This window comes from Rattus rattus, chromosome 1 (assembly GCF_011064425.1).
Source record: "Rattus rattus isolate New Zealand chromosome 1, Rrattus_CSIRO_v1, whole genome shotgun sequence".
Lineage (NCBI taxonomy): Eukaryota > Metazoa > Chordata > Mammalia > Rodentia > Muridae > Rattus > Rattus rattus.
Window position 1 is genome coordinate 49434935 of NC_046154.1, and position 23158 is coordinate 49458092.

The 23158-nt window shown below is 46.4% G+C and overlaps 1 protein-coding gene across 1 annotated transcript in view; it reads right to left on the reverse strand.

Annotated features, from left to right (window-relative positions):
• Plpp3 (phospholipid phosphatase 3) overlaps positions 1 to 20939 on the reverse strand; it is a 75134-nt gene extending 54195 nt beyond the window's left edge. Inside the window, exon 1 of the mRNA XM_032901190.1 lies at positions 20176 to 20939. Coding sequence (XP_032757081.1) covers positions 20176 to 20314 — 139 coding nt within the window. The 5' untranslated portion in view covers positions 20315 to 20939. The remainder of the gene's footprint in view (positions 1 to 20175) is intronic.
• Between the last annotated feature and the right edge of the window lie 2219 nt (positions 20940 to 23158).

A 23158-nucleotide genomic window follows, 5' to 3' on the forward strand; every position in this document is an offset into this window, starting at 1 on the left:
CCCCATAATGCATTTGGTCATTCTTTATTCGATCACTTCTAATAAATATTAAGCACGTATATTGAACAAAGCACAAGGGGGAATCACAGGAATCCTAATTCAGGCCCTTCGTTTTCATTAGGGGTCAGTGATTTGCTAGAGAACTGTCAGTGGGAAAGGGCATAGGTGTTTAAGCACTGGCGCAAACTCCAGGAGACACCATGCTAAAGCTTCTGTTTTAGTCAGGGCCGAAGCTAAGACGGTGCCACTGCGGCTCCTCCGGGAGGGAGCTGGCTAGGCAGGCACCACCAGCACCTTCTGCTCACCAGACCTGGCAGGACTTTCCACCTCCTTGTGAACTGGAGGCCCCAAGAACCAGGGATAGCTGGGAATACTCATGGCTTATTGCTATACAATCTCCCAGTCTTCCTTTGGGCTACTGGAACCGACCCATGTATATCTACAGCATGTATACAGTCTACTAAAATCCATTATGCAAGAAAAAGAAACAACAACAAAAAAAAAAAATGGAGAAAGAAAAAGGAAGGGAGGAGGGGAAAAGATGACAGGAGGAGGAGGGAGAGGAGGAGGGAGAGGAGGAGGGAGAGGAGGAGGGAGAGGAGGAGGGAGAGGAGGAGGTGGAGCCGGAGAAAGGAAAGAGCGAGGGCCTGTTGGAAATGTGGTCCAATCAACAGTGAGTTTTTAGGATGCCAGACAGTCTATAGGTCTATTCACTGGAACTTTCAAAGGAATGGCTCTAGCTCGCCAACAGGCTTCATAAATGCATGACTGTAATTAAGTTTCGGCTGCGCCTAGACTGCTGCATTTAACCTGGCTTTTAAGTAGCATCACAGTGCAGGTCCAAGATCAGTTACATTTAAATCAATTACCATTGAACACCGTCTCACATCAATCACATTAGAATCAAAAGAGACATCAGGTTTCCCCTTGCGCATGTCCTTTCATTCGGGAGCAGGACATAGGATAAAAAAAAACCAGGTCAGAGGCAGACACACCTAAAGTCAAATCAGAGGCTGCTTCCCTGGCTCCAACGTCCTTATATATATGAGGGTATGAGGGGAGGCTATAGGTTGAAGTGTATCCTCACCCAGATTTCCTGCGTTGGAGTGCTTAGTTTGAACTAATTCGGATCGAGTCTCTCTAGACAGTCAAGTTAAACTGACACCACTGGGTGAGTCCCGATCCAGGAAAATCGGAGTCCTTAGCAATGAGAAATCTGCACAGGGGACATGCTTCCAGGTCACAAAGGGAGGATCACATGAAACGGGAACAGCCGAAGACAGGACAATGCAATAAGCTGAGGGCAGCAGACTCTTCCCTCACAACCTCAGAATGAACCTCTATGCACCTTCCCTCACATCCAGAGAGCTGAGAGACAACACATTTCTGCCACTTAAACTGCCTGATTTGTCCTTTAGAACAGCAGCCCTGGCGATCTACAGAGGGTGCAAAGAACCTACCCGGGGGTTTGTCTGGGGAGCATAGGGAACACCTGAGCGCAGCAGGGGACAGACACGCTGTGTCTGATCAGTTAATGCTGCTGGGCCCCAATGCTATCAAGTGATTGGACAAAGTGAAGATCGTTTTAATTGTCAGCATAGAAGAACAGATGCACATGTGCTTAACTGAAAAATCATTAAATAAAAAGAAAATATGCCACAATGCCCAGGGTCATACTGAACGGCAGACTACGTGTGATCTTTCTTTTCTAAATTTTAACTGATGTCATTTAAAGCATCAATAATGGAAAACAGGTTTAGATGGAAACCGGATAGTTTCGACTTTGTTCAATTTTTATTGAGCAACTCATGTATGCAAGACCTTGAACTAGGAATTTAATGAGTTGCTTCCCTCAGACTTACCTGTCAGGGCTCTATAGAAGCCTGTGTTTCTTATGAATGCTTCTCTATTTATACATAAACACAGTAGAAAACCCTCTGTGAATGTCTGTCAGTTAACCAGTCAGCTGCTGGAGCATCTCTGGTCAGGCGCATGCGTCCAAGTGCGTCCTGTGGTATCAATCCCCACTGTGCAGCGGTGCATTCCCTTGTCTCACAGCAACACCACCTATCTCGTGCTGGGCACCTGTTGGCAGATTCTAGGCTCTCGTACCTCCAACCTAGGATGCTTTCAATCCGAGAGCTCTTACACACATTTGCTTAGATAACTGCTACACATTTGGAGAATGGAGGAAAAACACACGAGAATTCTTCACTTAACAAAATTTGTACCTTCTTGCCTGGCCCCCCATCTGTTCCGCAAAATCGTTTTTCAAATGTGTAACCAAAGAAAGCCATCGTAGTGGTTTAGTTGAGTCAGGTTCTCTAGGTGTGTGTCCTGTTGCCAGTGCTTCAGACAGACACACCCACCCTTAGTTATTTCTTAGTTATTCCTAGTGCTTGTCCCCTTCAGCCAGCATCATACCACAAAGTTGACAGGAATTGGTTCTCTTCTGGTCAAAGGAGCTTCAGCTGTATAATAACGCACACACACACACACACACACACACACACACACACACACACGCACGCACACGCACACGATGGGGGAAGGGAAGAGGCAGCACTCACGGAGTTTATCTCAGTGAGCTGTCCCTGCTAGTATCTCTGTTGGCTGGCTTGCTGTCTGTAAGGATGTGCTGTCTGTTAGGTGGCAGTGAGCACCACGTCTTATTTTTAGGAAGACTAGAACTGGCTGGGTGGGGATGTGAACACTTGAACTGGGGAGTTGCTAATCTAGAACTCTGTCTCCATACCTTCTAGTCCTCACCCCCCCCAACTGCCCAGTCCATGAGTGGGACTTGTGTTTTGTAAGCTTTGCAGCCGCATCAGCCTAACACAAAATAGGCAGTCAATAAAGATGGTGGTGGGATGAGCCCACGGATCACAGTGATGGCTTTGGGCCTTGTGAGGAAATCTCTGATCACCCAGTGAGATACCCTTACCAAAGAGGGGATACCCACAGGCCTTGATGGCTTGCTCCCCTTTCTGGTCCAAGACAGAGAGTGTTGTCAAGTCCAGGTTTTACAGACTGTCCAGACTTGCCTGGCAGACGACAGGTAGCCTCTGAAACCTGAAAACTCCCAGGGTTTCAGCAGAACCCCTCACTGTATGGGGAAACTTTATACTTCCTCTCTCGATCTCCTGAGTCCCTCTTCTGGGCAAGTCCCAGGGCACTCTTCCAATCCCACAGTGCTCTGTGCCGAAGCCAAGCCCCAGTTTCCAGCCTCAAAGGGCCCTTTGTTTAGGCTCTCTTTCCCAATTGGCGTATCCTGAGCTTGAACCCCTAGCTTTTGAGAACTCTGCAGCCCTGGCAGCAGAGGACTTGCCAGCAGGTTTGCGGCCCTTAACAGCTCTCACAAGCCTCAGTGTGAGGGAATGTCTCTAGCTAAGGGACGCTTTTCATGGGAGGGAGGGGAGGGAGTATTATTTTAAGAGTTGCAAAAACAACTTCAAATCGACTCTTTAGTCTTTAATTGCTACCAGAAGAACTGAGAACTTCTTGTTCTCTCATACTTAATTAAGATGATAGTTTTAATCAACTTTAAATGATATTGGTTAATGCACTCTGCTCAATCTCTCAGGCAGGTTTTGCATCAGAACGCTGGAATGCATTAAAGACAAATTTCCAACATGGCCTCCGCACCTGGGGAACACCTTCAGCCAGGGCAGATGGAAGGGAGCCTGCATCCGCACAGTTGCCACTCAACTCTCCAGGAGGCTCCAGAGCACTTTGCAAAGGTCAGACAGGCTGAATCCAATGCAGGCTCGGAGTACACAAGCTGTAAATTCAGCAGGCACTCTCCACCACATTTACCTCTAAAGCTTGCCAATCATCTATGACACCCAGCAGTACCCAAACACTTCTTGGTCAGGGAACACTAGTATCAAAGAAGCTACTGTCTCTAGGCACCTTCCGATCTCTCGACAGCCTGCGAAGTAGAAATTACTGTCCCATTTCACAGATGGAAACAGCAGTTTGGAGAGGTCATTAAATGCTAGTGATCGGCAGGTTCAAGATTTGAACCCAGAACAGCCTGACTCTAAGTCATATCTTTCTATTGGGGCACACAGCGTCTTAAAGTTTAGAACTTCCTGACTAGGGGAACTATGATAGGAAATTGTGTCATCTGTCCTCTTTGGTGACAACGTCTAGAGATTCGGCCATCAAGACCTCTAGTTACTGATAGTGTCTTGGGGTAGAAGACTTTTTTTTTTTGTCCCTGAGGTCACCAACTAGCACCAGGATTGCCTGGCATGGCTTGAAGTCATGATGCTTAAGTGCCCAAGTTGAATGGTGATGGTGTAGGGTGTGGGTAGAAACCAGCTTTCAGAATGGGTTCTCCTTCTACAGCTGGCTGAGAAGGAAAAACCACGGGAACAAAGGCCAGATGCAGAGAGCTCTTGTTTCCTGTTTTTTTTAATATCTTTTTTTTTTTTTTTTTTTTGAGCTGGGGACCGAACCCAGGGCCTTGCGCTTGCTAGGCAAGACTCACCACTGAGAAAATCCCCAACCCGAGCTCTTGTTTCCTTAGAAGGGAGACCTCAACTAGAACAACTGTGCAGTCACAAACAAGGCTGACAGAGTCTCAGGTGTGGGTGTGTCGGGGAAGCGATATGTGAGGGGATGGTGAATTGGGGACATTCCTCTTTGAAGAAAATTTTATTTGGGGTATTTCTTTAACAGCATTATTGTGTGTTGGGATGCTCTGTTAAGGTTTCCAGGGCTTTGTAAACCACTGATACATGAGATCAATATATAATTTATAAAATAACCAAATCTAGAGTTTAAAGAGATGTTTAAAACTATGCTTCCCACTATGATGGATTTGACCTTGAATCTGTGTAAGAATTTTTTTTTCCCTCTAGAGTCTATCCATTTTCTGAGACCTCTAACTCCTCCGAGTGTAGTTTTCCCATCTATAAAGTAAGGGTGGGGAAGGGAGATTTCTTGATGCCTCAGTCCTCCATCTTGGACATTCTAAAACTATCCTAAAGAGTGGCCACTGTTGCTGGGCTGATCGGAGGCAGCACTGTGCTAAGATGGCTTCATCAGTGTGGTCCTCCCTGATAACAGCAGGGATGCTACTTACTGTCTTTACTATTCTTCCTCCAGCCCCTCTTTCCAACATAGGGTTAATAACCCCTTGTGTCTGTAATTTTACACAGAGGACATGGTGTATTGCTGTCACCACACCTGCCCAGCATCGGCTCCAGAAGATACAAGAGGCAGGGGCCGCATCCCGTTCATCATTCGGTCATTAAATCTCCAAAGCTAGTGTAGTTCCAGGCATATTCGCTGAAAGGACTTATCTTGCACTGTTTAGTAGAACAGTTTCCCAGAGGAAGTACCCAGATGTAGAAAAGGAACCATAGGATGCCTCACACCGGGAGAGTTAACAGTCGAGAGCAATGGAAGGTGACTTGGTCAAAGTAGCCCAGTAAGTTAGCCACAGTCAGGACATAAACTGAGATAAATGTTTGTCTCCAAGCTTGGGTGTCATTTCTCAAGGATAGAGGGGTTGCCCATCATGTGTGAGGCCCTGGGTTCCATCCCTGTAGTACAAGAAAATCAATCTTTCTTTCTTCCTTCCTTCCTTCCTTCCTTCCTTTCCTTCCTTCCTTTCTTCCTTCCCCTCTCTTCCTATTAGACGCCTTCTGTAAAGTAAAGCTAGAATGAAGTAGTCTTTTAAACTTTTTTTTTTTAAAGAAGCCATCATGGCTAGCATAAGTTCATTTTTGATGACCAAGTTTATACCACATTATAAGATAATATAAAAGCTAAGTTTAAAAGCCTAATTTGTCTTACGTTAGGTGCACACTCCCACTCTCAGATTCCTTAGACTTATTATGGGCTGTTACTGCCTCTAGCCAGTTTTTTTTTCTTCCATTTCATCACGATGGCTTACAGGAAGCAGGTTTTAAGCAGTACTTAGCTTTATAATTACATTTAATAATGCATCTATTTATAGAAAAAAGATACCTTGAGAATGGGGAATTATATGAAAAAACTTTTATTGTCCTCTTTGGCTTTATGTCTTTACTGTCTAGAATATCTTTTCTACTTACATATTTTTCAATAAAATTGGTAAGCTGTATTACAAAACAAACTCTATGTTTAATAAGATGGTACAATGGTACAAGGCGAACCCATTTTTAAATTTTTATCTTATTTTTTATCATTAGAGAGAGCTATCTAAAGTGGTGGAGAAAAATCAAGGAATGCCTGAGTTCCTGATTACCAAGAACGGGGCATCCCATTCCTAACTAGAAGGAAGAGTGACATGGTTTGGGGGAAGGCTGGGAAAGCCATCAAATGTATGCATCTGAGGTCCAAGTGTGCAACAAAGGCGGGCAGAGATAGGAGGAGGAAGGGAAGGGAAAGGGCAAGGTAGAACCAAGTTCCAAAGGGTCTCAAGCATGCGGAGAGCTGGACTCTACACGCATGCGGAGAGCTGGACTCTACACACATGCGACCAGTGTTCTGAGGCAAGAGCCTGGGTGTTCAGAACTGTCATTCAGAACAACTCTTGGGTTCATACTGCCCAAGGACACCTGCGGATTGCCACCTGGAGAGACAATCTGCAGGGACATTTCCCCTTATCTGGTAATGGCACGTACTCAAAGTGCAGCTTCAGAAATGGGAACGGTAGAGAGAAAAGGGCACATTTCAGACAAAACTGCATCCACATCCCGAGTATTAATTAAAAGTTTCAAAGTATTTCCTGCTCGCATGGCACGCCATCTGTCGCAACAATTCATCCTCTCTTTAGCCCTTCACCAAATGGCAGCAATTTGTTCAAGGTTCCCCGGCAAATACCACAGATATTGAGCAAAAAACCAGCAAGAAGCTGCCTCTCAGACATTTATTCTTATCGTTTCATTAAAGTAGCACACCCAAACATCCGGCCGTGCTTCTCTGCCAACTGCTGTGTGTCTGTCTTCTAGTCTTGCGTGCTCCTTCATGGCAGGCTCCACAGTAGATTCCCCTGGATCTTCTACCGCACACGGTATTTATCTCAATAAACAAAGGGAAGAGAGAAGATAGCCGGCCAAACTCAGGAGCTTTCTCTGTGGTGGATTTCTGACAATGGAGAATGGTGGAAGAGCCAGGGATTCCCTTTCCCAGTTGCCTTGTGGGTATTTCCTGCTCGCCCATTAGTGGTGCAGGAAGAACCCTGCTCCCTTTCCTAAGGAGCCCGTGGATGGAGACGCTGCTCTGCATTTTAAGCGTGAAGGATGTGTGCAAACGGGACTGCTCGCAGCCCTATTTAACTTTTCCATGGGTCTGTGTGTTTGTCAAAGCTCTATGCCAACCCCCTCAGAAAGAAATGCCACAAAACTTCTTTTAGGGAGGGTAAAAAGACCTACTTTATACACTTGGTCTCATGCTAATCAGGGCACCATTGAAATCCCAGCTGAATAGGAAGGAGCCCCACAATAGCCTGGGAAACACGAGGTGGTCTCTCCAAAGAGCAGGCTGCTTCAGTCAAAGCATTTCAGTCCCTAGCTTTTTAACTCCTTTGGAGAAGATGGATAAGAAGGGGAATTAACACTGGGATCAGAAACTGCTATCCCTGGGCAGAAAAGTCACCCCACTTCTGCATGACACTTGTCAGCTGGCTTCTCTGACCCCTTCTTCTAAGGCACCCTGCTCTCTTCCGTGTACGTGTAATGGAGGTAGACACAAGGTCCAGCGGCCAGCTAAAGGGAGATTCCCAAAAGGCACTTTCCTGAGAATCTTAGTAAATGATTTCTGCTAGAGATTAACTGGTTGAATTATTAATACAACATGTCACCAAGCCTCCAATAAGATTTGAGGCTGGCCCTGCTTGCTGAAAAAAAAAAAAAAAGAAAGAAAAAGAAAAAAAGAAACCCACTGAAATGAGCGCCAGCCCCCTCCTCCACGGGGTTGTTGTGAAATTCAAGTAAGTTAATAATGCATGAAGTGCTTTGGCGCACAGCTTGCCACATAATGAGGATTCAGTCAAGTCCATGCCCTTCCAGCCTGGAGTTCAGAGTCTCACCTCTATTCTCTTAAGAATTTACACAGGAACAGGAAATACTGACATGGGCAGAAGGTTTTAAACCCCCAATCAAACTTAAATACTTTATAGGGCCTGATAATTTTAAGACATTCTGACGGGTTCGCTTTACCTATGTGCTTGTTAGTGAGAAATCGAAGCGTCAGTCCTTACTCTCGGAGAAAAAAAAGGTAGGGTGTGGGTTGGTTCACTGCTGAGAGTACCACCATTCTCCACCCCAAGGCCTGCCACTCAATCTCACGGACCAGCAGCTGCCTCACTGGCACCCAGCATCAATTAGAGGACTGTGGCTCCTCCGGGGCTGTAAGATCTGATGGGACGGGGATGTGCCTGACCACAGGGTAAATATTCAAAAACATCTGCTGTCCTAGCCTCTTCCAGCTGACAGAAGACAATGCTACTCCAGGTGTCCTGGTTGGATTTTGTTCTTCGCTTGGGGGGCGGGGCGGGGCGGAGCTATGGAGCTCTATCTACATCGAGGAAAACTGACTGAGTATCTAAATGTAGACTCTCGGACATACATACATATTATCATCTGGAAGAGTCTGTCAGTAAAAGATGGCTAATTAATAATAAATCCCCAATTTCACAGTATAGCCAAGCACAACTGTAAACGGTCAGTTTTAGGGCAAACTCATAACTGAGTTTCTTAACTCCGTCCACAGACTTGGGAAAATTAAATCTAAAATTCATGACAGCTCGGTTCCCTCCGGGATGGACAGCCCTGTCCTTTGAATGCTCTGACCCAAGATGTAGATTTTATTTTCCCAAGCCAGTGCCTAGGAGCTCTGCACTCATTCAATGCCTCAAGTTCAGGCCTTTTTCAAAGGAGTCCTTCACAAAGGTGCTAGGAGCCCAGCAGCCCCCCTGCCATGCCGCTGGAACTGCTCTCTAAATAGATTTCAATGAGAAGCCTCCCCCCCCCCCCCAACAAAAGACTCTCTAGTAAGTTGGTAACACCTTTGGAAATATTTTTAAAGTCTCTGCTTCCTAGAAGTTCCTCCTCCTGAGCGCAGTGTGTGCAGCTGGCGAGGAACAAAAGTGCCACGCATTTAATCAAAACAGCCACTAAGGGCAAGACGTCAGCAGATGCAAAGATGAGAAATGATGTGTTAGGCTGTTCCTCCCTAGAAGCCTACAGAGGCCAAATTGACCAAAACAGCCCCTTTGGGCAAGTGTCTAATGAAATGGGCTGTGCGGCTGAGAAACATTTCTGCCACTTCCTGTCAGTGGTTGCTAACTTTGTAACAATGTGGGTCATTTGTGGGGAAGAGGCCAAGCGGAGAAGTTCTATTTACTACGTTTAATGAACGAGCTGCATCCGCAGACACTAACCAGAGGAGCTCAAAATTTACCACTACAGCAGAATGAACCCAGGCACAAAAAAAAGGTCACTAACAGAGTGGCCCTGGTGAGAACTACACAAGGGCTCTCGTTCAAGGCCCTCCCACCCCTTACTAAGCCTCCCCATAAGACTGACTCCAGGCTCCAGTATTCCCCCTTCCTTAGTATAGGGCTTTTGCTCTCCTTCAAGGTATGAGCATTTCCCGCAGATCCCTGGATGCTCCTTCTTATCCTCTCCCCCATTACTTCTAGAAATATTATCCATCATTCTCTAAGTTTGTTAGGCTAAGCATGGAGAGTATCAGTTGCATCTCCTAGTAGGCAAAACTAAGGAGCAAGTCCATAGGGAACTGAGGGGTATCCCTGAAATCAGGAATTCAGAATGCCGATGCATGGGCTAGTCTAGGTAGAGACTGAGGCTTAAAAACAAACCAATTTAAATGAGTTTATGTTTACCCATGCTTTGTCTGCATGTGTGTCTGCGCACCGTGTGTTTGCAACGCTCACAGAGGCCAGAAGAGGGCACTGGATTCCCCTGCCCCCACTAACCCTAACCCTAACCCTAACCCTAACCCTAACCCTAACCCTAACCCTAACCCTAACCCTAACCCTAACCAGGACTGGAGTCACAGACAGTGAGCCACCATGTTGGCCTAGGAACTGGGATCTCTGCAGGAGCAGCCAGAGCTCCTAACCCAACGAACTCTCTCTAGCCCCTGAACTGAAGCTTTAAGAGTCTTTGCAAGTCCGTGTTAGTAGAAGTGCAGTATACATTAGATAGTTTTGAGGTATCCAAACAACCATGGTTGCCTTTCCTGACCTTAATGGGTTCAGGGTGAGAATCACAAATCTAACTCTCTTTGGACAACGGTCTCCCTAGACTGCTTACTGATGGAAGAGCAGGCTTAGGTAGGAGGGGAAAGACAGGGAGGGCTTCACCCACACGTGAGCAGGCGAGCTGAGCAGTGAAAACCAGCCTCACCAGTCAGACTCTCTCATTCCAGTTCTGGAACACTCTTTTCTGCACCATCTGAGGGGAGCTAGTTTCAATCTCTCTGAACTTCAGCTCTATAAAACAGAGATAAAAGTGATTGGAACTTTATAGGCTCCTTGGAGAGCCTAATCGAAACGTACGTACGGCGTTTAACATGGTGAGAGGTCCACTGCTAATGCTCAGTGCATGTAAGCAACTGCTGTCACTTGGGCAGGCTCCGGTCCAAATGCCCATAAATACTAGCTGAGTGAGCTGTGCATCCGCTCAGCCTCTCTGAGCTGAGGACCCGGTGATCACCGTTTGCTTTCTTCTGTTCATGGACACACGGAGGCACCATGGAAAGCGGCTAATAGTAGTGAGGATTCTCTCCCCTTCGCCCTCATAAAACATCTGGGCTTTCACGACCCACGAGTTGACCACTTCGTGCTTCGTGCATTTTTAGCGAGATGCGCCATCTAATTCATAAAGCCTTGCGATGATCTTATCCTCTTTAATTTTAATATTCCACTAATGTCTGAGAGACAGGAAATCATTTGCATTCTGAGATGGTGATTTAAACTTACCAGGAACTAAACACATTTATATGATGTGGCCCTAAAAGTGTATTGACTAAGTTCCGGGAACATAAAGGTCTTACTATTTGTTACTTCTAAACAGTTTTTCAGATACTCTGGAGTGGTGTTTTTGTTTGTTTGTTTCCACTTAGAAAGCCCACCTTCTGTAAAGCCCACCATTCTCTGTAGGTGTTACCCAGCACATGGGTCTAGCTGTCCACCCAGCCTCTATTTCTCAGTCAGAATACTGCTCTCTGCTCGCTCACCTTAAACTCAGTGACACCACAAGAAAGATCAAAAACCTGTTTCTTTGTGGAAATTTTCCTTAAGAACAAGATAATCCTGCAGAGATTTCATGAATTTCCTAATTCCTGAGACATTGTATTTTTTTTATTAAATGTTTTAATTAATGTGGCATGGGCATGATGGAAATAATTTGGCAGTTCCTCAAAAAGTTAAACACCTGATAAATGACCAAGCAAATCCACTCTTAAATATAGAGACCCAAGAGAATTGAAAACACAAGGGCTGTCTTCCCATTCACAGTAGCTCAAAATAGGAATAGCCCAGAGAGCCATTAAATAAATACATAAACAAAATGTGGTCTATCTGTACAGTGGGATATTATCTGTCAATAAATATAATAAAGTACTTCTGATACATGCTACAATATGGGTGGGACTTTAAAGCTTTAAGAAGAAGGCACAGCTACAAACGACCCCATGGCATATTGTTGATTTATGTAACATGACCAGATTTTCTATGTGAGAAAAAAGTGATTAGTAGTCATTAAGACCTGGGACGGGGAATAAGTAAAGATCAATTTCCTTTTACAGAGGTAAGTTCTAAAATTGGTTATGGTAATAATTGTCTAATTCCGTGACCACAATAAAAAACCCAGTTAATTGGGTGCCTTAAATGGCTGCCTCACGTGGTATTGTAAATTATAATCTCAACAAGGTTGTTTCTAAAATGACTTTATAACACAAGAAATACCTTTACACAAAACCAGGACAACTTTCAGTTGACTCCTTTTAAGGGGCCTTTCTTCTATAAGTGCCGCATGCAGAGTGTTGAACAGGGGGCCGACCTCACCACACTTCCTGGGCTCCCAACCAGAAGGCCAAGGGATACCTGTGCTAGCTTTGCCGTGTCCTTCTCTCTTGTGTCCCCAAGAGCCTTAGGTTCAGAGACCTCACTTGCCTCAGTTCCCCCAACCTTCCAAGCCAGAGATCTTTCTCCCAAGCCCGAATTAGATTAAGTCTTATTAATAATTAATTAATAATAGCTTAATTTATTTTAGCTATAAATTTAATGTAAAATATAAAATTAAAACATACTAATTTTAAACACCCCCGTAGAACTCTTCTATCTTAACCTTCTATTCTAAAGGGACCTTACATTCATAAAACAGTGTGAACACCACATAACAAAGTAGAAATTCTCCGCCTAAATTTGGAGTTACTCTAGAGACTAGCAGCTTCTCAAGATTACACTTGGTAGCTATGTGGAACTTTCCATAAAAAAGAGAAAGCAAAACCCAAAGATAAAACTCCCTTGGTTCTATCGGTCCTCTACAACAATGTCCAAGGTCCCCAGCTGTCTGCCATTTTCACATCCTTTTCTCAGTCTGGTATTAAGCCTGTTTTCAGCCCATTCTCTCCCTGGCCCTCACAACATCAATGGACCACATTACACCCCAGCTTCCACCAAAGGGCTTCCCAAACACATTTCTATTCTCCTGACCTAGGATCTGCTAGTATCAGTGGTTCCTTCCCTCTACAGCCCCTTGTCCCCGCCCCGGTTTGGTTTCTGGGCTATTATTTCTCCCCTGGGACCCACCTTCATACCCTTCCCTCTATCTTGCCACACTGTGTTTGCATTAGACTTCCTTTAAGGCTCCCATGTCATCATTAACCAAAGGCTGCTTTCCCTTCACCAGCCAGGGAATTCCTTTTGGGCAAACCTAGCACACCTTGACCATAGCAGTTGCTCCAGGAACATCTGTGGAAGACAAGATTTGAAAGGCAAGTGCAAACACAGACTTGATCAAATCCCCCTCTCTAGAAATTAGACAGGTTTACTCTGCAAACTAATTAGGGCGGGGGTTGGGGCAGCCATAAAGACCACATCCGTGAGGACGGCTTCCTTCGTGTTGTGTAATTGCATAGTCTGCACTTTAGGGGCACACGGGCAGGAGTCAGCACACACTACTTGTCATGGCAAGGTGCTCAGGCCGATTTGCATTTCTCTGCAAAACTCTCCAGGCATATAATTTTGTAAATTTGTGACAAACCTCAAAAGCACACCATCAATACCTTGATTACAATATGTACTCGGAAAGCACACTGAAATCAACTGCGTCTTTCAAAGGCCTGCCCATGGGTCTTTTGGGGATATCAGAGCAGATCATAACTTACACATTCACCTGGGCCTAAGTCAAGAATAGTTAGTTTAGGTACCATGAAAGCATTCAAAGATATGGCTTCCCTTGGTTTTGAGCATTATCACGTCTAGTCAGTGTATGATCTTCAGAAAATTATTTAGTCCCAGATTCTGTTTCATCCATCAGCTGAGGAGCATAACTTCTACCTCAAGAACTGTTCGGAGCATTTTAAAAAGCCCAACCTTTGAAGACTTCCATGAGCTCCTTTTCTATTCTCCTGGGTTACAGAAGGTGATGTCTGTGCAAGCTCAAATCATTTAGCAGTGAGCTGAGGTAAGAGCCGTGCCTTCTAGACCCAGTACCAGTCTTAGGAAAGGGATCAAAAACAGCTTAGCCCTCCAAATGCACACCAGGAGTCTCTGACCTCAATAATTTGGCCTAAAAGTGAAACCTGTTTGTCTTGTTCCTCTTTTGACTGACAAATGCAAGGGAAATAATAGAAGACTCTCTCAGAGGCACTGACACTTGAAAGGTATCCAGTTTCAAACACCAATATCAGAAAGGTAAGACCTTGTTTCTCCTCCTGCCCTTTCACAACCCCTTGGCAATTACCAGCCAGTTCAGGCCTCTGGTGGCCACTGGTGAACAGGACATTGGGCTCCTGTGCTCATACCATCCCAGTTTTTATGGATGAGAAAAGAGGCCTCAGTGGGGTTAGATCATATAGTGTGACAGAGCTCTCATCACTAGGAAGCCGGAGAGGGAGTGGGAGAGGGAGAAGGAGAGAGACCCCACCCCACCACCCCACCCGCACCTCCCCGCATCCCAGCCTCTTACTGGGAAGCTTGGGCTTTTCTCTTAGGCTCTCCACAATTTGTTCACCCCTTCAGAAAGAGCTGTTTTTCTGATTGAGATTAAAAACATAATAATGTTGGTATTGCTCATAACAAAATCCTAAAGATTCCATGAATCTAGCTAGGCAATGAAGAATTGTTTTATTATCCATCCACGATGATACATCATTCAGGTTCAGTCAGGTTCAATTGCCTACTCTACTGTCAAGTATGGTCCCGAAGGCGGCTCCCGGGCTTTGAATGGAGTCCTGTAGAGCATGTCACACATATTCGGACTTTAATAAAGTCCATGCAGATGAAATGGAACTAAAGAGTGCCTCTTCCCTGGCTGCACTGCAGAGTGGGCAGGCAGTGAGGGAGGACGAACAGCCCCAGGACAGTGTGCTAAGCAACCAGAACTGCCGTGGGCTGCAGCTTCCCTAGTTTACCATCATTGTCGAACCCACATGATCGGCCTGGGTAAATAACACAGGACACCCTTCCTTAACAAGCAAAGAGCACCCAGGAAACAAGCATTTTACTTATTTCCAGTCAGGCTTCCCTTGCACTGTCCCAGAACAAAAAGAAGTGTAAAATCTAAAATGGGACATTTGTCCAAATTCTCCCTGCCCTTCCTAGGGTGGCTGCGGGGTTTGTTGTTGTTGTTTGTTTTTTTTCTTTCCCCCTCCGATGATGTGGGCCATCTCTTTTCCAAAGTAAGAAAACATCGGCCACCAAAAGTGACCAAGGTGCCTGCTGCCCTCAGTCTTCCCCAGACAGGTCAGAAACCTATCACTCTTCCTTTAGCCAATGGAAACCATCCATGTCCACTCTGCAAGCCTTTCTTCCTTAGACATTTTCCTTTTAGTAAGTTTCAGGATACTGGGGGGTGGAGGGGGTGGAGAGGAGAAGGAAAGAAGGAAGGAAAAGAAAAAAGAAGGGCTTTGTCACAGAACCCTGGAGGATAAGGAACGAGGCGCTGAGGCCGCTGTCATTACTAATGAAGACAGTGGCAACTGGCCCCTTACAGCAAGAACACACGTGTGAACTTTGCACATTTAATCTCTCACCTCAGCTGCAGGCCACAGGCCACAAGCCTGTCACTACTTTCCTGGTTTTACAAATGAGGAAGCTGAAGCCTGGAGAGGTCAAATACCATTTGTCCAAATCACACCTATGGGCGTTAGCTTTATGTCCCTTCACATCTCAGAAGAGAGAGAACAGCCGCAAACACCTACAGCCTGACCAGTCAACAAGTGCTGGAACATTCAGTGCAGGGACAAAAAGCCCACTACATAATTCAGTTGCCTCGAAGACATCAAGTGCTACACAATATAGTGATTCTAAAACAGGCCAAAGGCTTTATGAACATACAGATCCCAGGTTCTGCCCCAAGCACCTGGGGGAAACATAGAATTTGTGTTTCTCACCAGATGGGTGTCCCATCAGGTGAGTTTATTAAATGTGGGCATGAGAGGCACTCTCCACACTAAAGGTTACTCCTCAGATGGTGTGTAGAATTGAACTGACGCATGAGGTGGGGTTTCTCCAAAAATATTACTGCCCACAGGAGGAAGAAGCCCTTGACTATGGTTTCATCGGCACCATGCTGTGACCAGCTGGGCTTCGCCAGCCCAGACAACTGCACAGGAAGGGGCAAAGAATCTCAAATTGACAGGCATGTAAAGGGCTAGAAATGGAAGGGCCACCAACTCGTTTTAGTATTCTCCCACCCAGGCAGCAAGCTACCTCCAAGGTATCTTTTAGGATTTTAAGGTGGGGGGTGGGGAGAGAAAGAAAAAGAGGATGGATGAGTGGGACAGCAATTCTGGACAGTAAAGAAACACTTTTTCTACCATCCTAGAAAAAAAAGCCTACTAAGTGCGGTCCACCTTCGTGTTCATTATGATGCATGCAGCAGATTCATGAAAATCCGGTTCCTATATTTTGTGGTTCAACGTAGTACATTAGGTTATCAAAACCAACACTGCTTGATGGAGTTACTTAAAACACTTGGTAAATGCAATAACCAAGCAAGGGAACCTGGGAGGCACCTGCTGTGCTTGCATAGTTGTTTGCGTTTGATTATTACACATGGAAAGTCAAAGGAGACATTCAGCCAAGGGGTGGGGCCAAGCAGCTACCACCAACTTAGGCTCCTTTTCATTACGTCTTTGGTCGAATCTGAGTGTCTAGAGCACCTCTTCCAGGATATTCACAAAACTGTGAAGAGCTAGGAGTTCAAGACGGTCGAGTCTCTCTCCTTTGCTGCCATAGTAAGAAACCTATGTCCAGAAAGTAAATTTGCCCAAATCACACACAGAGCGAGTAGTCAGTACAAGGTCAGGACTCACACCTCTGGGGTCCTCACTTTTGCTGTCCTAGAAAAAAAAAATACAGAGATGTTTTCTTCCTCTCTAGGAGGTGTATGTAGGTCCTTGTGTATTGGACAGTGGCCTGGGATTTTAGACATAATCTCACCCAATAAGCCATTTTGCAGTGCAAAAAAGTTAAAGCCTATGGAGAAATCAGTGCGTCCACAAACATGGAACTAGATTTGGAGTTAGCCAGCCGCCATCTAAGAAACCTTAGTTTCCGTGTTAAGGGTTCTGTTTTGTTCTCTATATCTCCCCCCCCCCTCATCAAATAGTACAAGAGCAATGCAGAATAATGCGCAAATAACAACAATGGCCCTTCATGTGCCACGTGAAGCCAGCAGTAAGGTTACCATCACGACTATTTAATTGACAATAAAAACAGTCAACATTTTAGGAGAACCAGATTGAATGTGTGGTTATTGAACACCTACATTGTGCACTGCTGATAAGAAGAATTAGAACTTGTTTATCTTCCTGCTTTGGTCCAAATGGATTATGCCCCAGGAAAGTGAAGAGGCAGGCAGCTCTGTGGCTGAGCTAGAGGGATTTGTCATGAGGTCCCAGTTTCAGGGATCTCCAAATGGCATAAAGGACTCTGCTTATGCTGAGAATCAGGGAAGAACTGAAGCTGACTTTCTTGAGAGGAGCCTTTTCTATACCGTGGAGATGGCTTTATAAGTGGTACAGCGTAACGTATATGAATTGACTTGTGTTTTTAAAAGAAGTTAATAGGGTTGGAGAGATGGCTCAGTGGTTAAGAGCACTGACTGCTCTTCCTACAAGTCCTGAGTTCAAATCCCAGCAACCACATGGTGGCTCACAACCATCTGTAATGGGCTCTGATGCCCTCTTCTGGTGTGTCTGAGCTACAGTGTACTTATATGTAATAAATAAATCTAAAAAAAAAAAGAAGCTAATAGAACATAAGATGACAGGATTGTCTGTGGTTCTCATGGCACCCCACATACCAGAACTAATGTGAGGGGAAAGTGAGAAGGGGTACCCCACTTAAACAAGAGCAAAGCAAAAAGGGTTTCCGAAAACCTACCAGGCAAAGACTTGTAGTTGTACTTAAAAGCAATCAGTGCAGAAAGGTAACTGTTGATGACCAGTAAGCTCCCAGCAGGGTTCTCTCATATGGGATTCTCTTGGCTGTCAAACAAGGGTGGACTTTTTGCTTTTCACCCAGAATTTAACATTCCCAAAAGGTATGTGAAGCAGGTTACACTACTCGCATATTTCCACTTACATAACAGGCACATCTCAACATCAGCTTTTAGTTTTTCCAGATACTAGGAGATGAGGCTCGGTCTATATTCCTATGGGAGAATAAACCAAAAACTGTCTCTCTTCCTAATATATTAGTACCCTGTAATGCAGACCATATGATCAATAAACTGTAGAAAAATTAAATCATACTGACAGTCTCAGGCAAAAACTGAACCAAGTAGAAACATTTTTTTTTAGGACGGCAGTGTGTGGAATATTAAAATCACATGTTGCATTATTAAATCTTCTTTTGGAAGCCAAGCAGAGTTATGTTGCATAACCACCTCAAGATACACGTTAAGCTTACAGATAGTCTTTCCAATTAAAGGTATTAGGAGGCATTTCATCAGTAATACTGTCCTGTAACTTGTGCTTATGCCGAAGTTTGACAACTGGCTTAGAAGGCTCACTCCAGAGAGGAACTTGCTACACATAAAGAGCTGAAGCCCATGCACATGCACCACACCCCTAAATTCCACCCTGAACACACAGAAAGACATCTTGGGGTGTCACTGTCCCTGCTTACACTATAGTTAGCTCTGCACGTTGCTTAACACTGTTTTCTTCTAATAAGAATGCAACATTTCTTGGTGCACACATTCCCCCCAGCCCCCAATAAGAAGAAAGTCTAGAAGGGAGAGCAATGGCTGTTGAAATCCAGCTTTGCTTCCTAACGATAAAGCAGGAGGCAAGGGGACTTGCCAACACAGGCATCAGAGAAAGTGCTGATCCCACCCACCTAGGAGACACTCAAACCCAGGGAGGCCTCAGCCAAGATAGCCGCACACAGCTTCTACTAATTTAGTGGTCTCCCCCGTACTCCCCTCACCCCAGGACCTGGAAGGATCTTTTAAAAATTCAACAACTTGATTATAAGACCTTAAGTACACATCTGGTTCACTGTGCATGATAATAAGCCCGCTGTCTCCAGGAAGGCAGGCCCCCCAGTGACAATTCCCCTGAATAGCATCCTAAGGTTGAACAGAGAAGAGAAAGGGATCTACATAACTATAGTAAAACTCCCCTAGCCTTTCAGACTGAAATCTTCCCTCCAACGGTCTCCACCAGAAGAGAGCCATTCTTAAGTTTAAATTCTAAGAAACACCCCGGCTCACAAAATTCTATGTGGGTAGCTGGGCAAGAACTAGAGGCCACTGCCCAAGAGTCCTCAGTAAGGGAAGCTAAGCCAGGTAGCCACAGTCAGCCCCGACAAAATCCCTTCCAAAGGGATGGAGTGTCCGTGCAGGAGTTCTATTTTGGGGGAACTGAACTGGGAACACAGATGTTTCTTCCGTTAGCAGTGCTGGCAGAACAGCTCCTGGACCGCATCCGAGTTCTTAATGCAGGAAGGGGCCTCACAGACCATCTACTTGAATCCACTCATTCAACTGAGGAGGAAACTGAGGCCAAAGGGGTAGTTAGGTGGCACGCCCAGCTGGTAGCAGAGGGGCAATGCTCTGGTGACAAGTTTTGCATACTTTTACATCAAAAGTCGCTTTAAAGGAAAAAGTCCGATTTTTACTTCAACCCTGGAACTATGGTGGATTTACGTCAATTGCTTCTCTCTTCCCCCTAGCCTGGTTCAATAAATCCTTCTCCCTTTCCCACTCCAATTCCTGTGCCTCCGGCCGCCCCTTTCAGCTGAAGTTTTCATCTGTTCAGACGTGCGCTAGGGCCTCAACTTTGAGGCAGTGTAGCTCAACTGTGGCCCCCAAGCAAGACTGACTGCCTTTCTTTCAGTGGCCTCCCGGCACAAGTGAGCTAGTTTAAAACTGATGCCCGCGAAGCGGCCTATCATCCGGCACACAGTAGGCGCTCAACAAGTGATGTGCTCCTTGTAGCCCAGCACCTGGCCGGGTAGAGCCACGTTCCACCCTCTGCGGCTTTCAGCCAAGCGAGTAGCGAGTGACAAGGCCAGCTAGTGCGACTGGCCCTGCAAGGCAGCGCGACGGAAGGGGTGGATGTTTACATGCAGCCGGGACCAGCAGCGCCACTCCGGTAGGAGCCCGCCTTGCCCGGAGACCGAGATGGGTCTCACTCGCATCTAATCTACTCGGACGCAGGGCGGAGAGCCACAGGTTTCCTCCAGATCTTGGAGCTCGAGCTCACACCTCCTTAGGGGTGATCTTCAGCTGGGAGTCCGTCACCCCTAAGGAGGTGGTTCCAGCTACCGCGAAAGCACAAGCACGCCCCAACTTGAAATCGCAGGCCGGGAATTGGGGTCCGGGAGGGCGGGGAGCTCGCGGCCAGCACGGCGCCCGGTGGTGGGGGAGATGGCTGCGGGACCCTGGGGGCTGACAGCGCGGCAGGGCCCGGGGTCGGGGGCCGGGGGCCGGGAGGGGGGTTGGGTGGGACCCGTGGGGCTGCGCTCACCCATGAAGAGGCAGAAGAGGTCGAGGCAGATGAGCAGCACCCGCTTGCTGCCGCCTTTCCTCGGGTTGTTGTTGAGCGCCGGGCTGCCGCCGTTCTTACTCTCAGGGACGATCGCCTTGTCGTACTTGTAGCTTTGCATGGCGCTGGCTGCGGGGAGCCTCCCGGGGCGCTGCGGGCCGCCGCTGCTCAGGAGCGGGTCTGCGGGCTCGGGACGCGGCGGCGAGTGTGCAGCCCGGCCGAGTAGTTCCAACTGCGGACGCGGGTAGGTTTCCCCCTGAGCGCCTCTGCTTTCCTCTCAACCCCAAACTGTTCGCTAGTCCAAAGGGAAGAGAGCCAAATCCCGAGCAGGAACTTTTGCAAAACTGTGCTGCCCCGGACGCGCCGGGTTGGCGTGCGTCTGCGTGCTGGAGTTTGCGAGTGGGCAGCGTCGGCGTCCGGCCACGATCCTCCGCAGCTACTTAATGAATGGAGTAGCGCGGAGCCCTGCAACTCCGCAGCGTCCTGCAGCTAGCTCTCCACAGCGTCTGCCCAACTCCAACTCTGCCTCCTCCTCCTGCTCCTCCTCCTGCTGCTGCCGCCCGGGCTGCCGCTGTGATCGCTCGGTTTGTTTTCTGAGCTTATATTTCACGAGCGCCTTTAAAAGGCGAGGGGGGAGGAGAGGGACCTCCTTACTTGGCTCCAACAGGGTTCTGAAAGCACAGCCCCTTCCTTAAGCTGCCTAAAACGTAGGATAATTAAGGCCACATTTCCCCCACCCCCTTTCAAAAAAAAAAAAAAATCCTGAAAGAAAAAGTTGCTCTCAAACCAGAGAATCCGGGAGCCCCTAGCGTTCAGAAACTCCAAAGCATCACAAAACGGGGAAAAAACCATATAAATAAAAAGAAGCACTTTCTTGCTGGCCTTTGATTAGATGTGGGGAGAGGGTCGGTGGGAGGTCTATAATACTAAAATGCTTGCTTGCTTGCTTGCTTGCTTTATTTATTTATTTATTTACAAATTTCAGCCTTGAGTTGAATTATCCTAAAAATACAATTTTCAATTTAAGGTGGGTTTGTTGTTTTGGTTTTAACGTTAAGCACGGGATAGTTGTGTTAGATTCGGAAGATCCTGTGGTGTAAAAGATTCCGGAGCCGGACCCACCCTTCCCCACCGTCCCACCCTTCCCCACCGTCCCACCCTTCCCCACCGTCCCACCCACCCACCTCTGCTCTAGAATCCTGACTATGTCTCTGTGCCTTCATTTCCCAGCGAGTAGACTGCAGTCACGGAAGTATTTCTCCCCAGGCAGTCATGGTGGGGGAGATAACTGATTATTTCACACGCGCTTCTGTAAGAGAGCTTGTACACCAGAAGAGCTTCGTAAGTTGGGCCAATACTTCTATTTCTGAATTGGAAAACCAAAGCCAAGCCCACCCCCTTCTGCTAGTCCAGCTCGCCTCCAGCATACCCCAGCCTATTTGGCCTTGACTTTCAAGGAATCTGCTGTTTCCCCTTGAAAGTGCTGATGATCCTCATGATGCTGATTACTTTTATATGAGTTGATCCCCACCCTTACCCCACCCTGGTCAAGAAAGAGAATTAACATTTGAAAGGCCCTTACACCTTCAATAGTATCTAGCCTGAGCGTACTACAATGTACAAAAGCACATTTCTTCCAAGGGTCTTTATAATACCGAGATGGAAATGGTTCCACCGTTCTAGCATTGTTGTTGTTTGTTTGTTTGAGACAGGGTCTCTCTCTATATCTCTATATAGCCCTGGCTGCCTTAGAACTCACTATGTAGACCAGGCTGTCCTCAAACTCACAGAGATCTGCCTGCCTCTGCCTTTCGAGAGCTGGAATTAAAGGCAACTGGTTCTAGCTTTTAAAAAAAAGATGACTTATGTATATATTATTCTATATCAGTCCGTACAGATTAGTGTTTTGCCTGCATGTATGTCTGTGCACCATGTGCCACCCACAAAGGCCATAGGGCTGTCAGATCCTGGAACTGGAGTTACAGATGTTTGGGAGCCAATGTGTGGATCCTGGGAACCAAATCTGGGTCCTCTGCAAGAACACTAATTGTTCTTAGTCACTGAGCCATCTCCCCAGCTCCAAGTTCTAGCTTTTGGATACGCAGTACAAATCTGACTGCCTTATTGAACCATTCTGTAACTCTGTATCCCACCGTCAGCCCCCTGGAGCATCCCTTTCACTGCACAGCCCTGCCTCCTACCCTTTTGCCTACGTTATAAGCCTTCCTCCCAACTAGCGAACCATTTCCCCTCTGGTGCACCCCGATCTTTCACCCTCTCTCCTTGCCCTGCTTGATTCCTGCACAGAATTAATTTTACCTTCAATGTTCTGTCTAGGCACTCTTGTCACACTCACTCTAATTTGGTGTGGGCTAACAAAAACTAGTCATTTGTATAAGTGGCCTCTGATTAGGGGCCATTGATGACCCTCAAAGAGACTCTTTAGTTCTCTGGGTTTGAGGTATGCTGATTAAGCTCACACTGGAACTAATTAACAATGAGACCAGCAAGGAAAGGTAAAGTCCTAACTTCTGAAAGCAAACTACACTAAGGGAGCTTTGGGGCAGCCATGTCAGCTGCCAATCAGAGGCATCGTCCCCATTCAAAGGAAAGCAGGTGAGGCCCCTTAGCATCTAAGAGAAGTTCCTTTAAATCTCCTTCAGGAGAAGCAGCACTGCCTCACCTGTTAAAACAGCAGCGACAATGAGAAGCTAATGTTATAATTAATAGCATTCTACAAGGGATTCTGGGTTACCAGAGGCTCTTCCATTGCTCACAACCCTCCAGCATACACCGCCTTGAAATTCAAAGATGCAAATCTTCAGAAGTCCAAGCTGAAAAGAAAGGCAGCTTTGGCAGCCTTCTCTAACCTGTCCCCCACCTTGGAGCCTCAAAGCATCTGGGCTCCCGTTTCCCACTCCACCTGATTTCCCTTTCACAGGCAGCCATGACTTGCTTCTCCAAG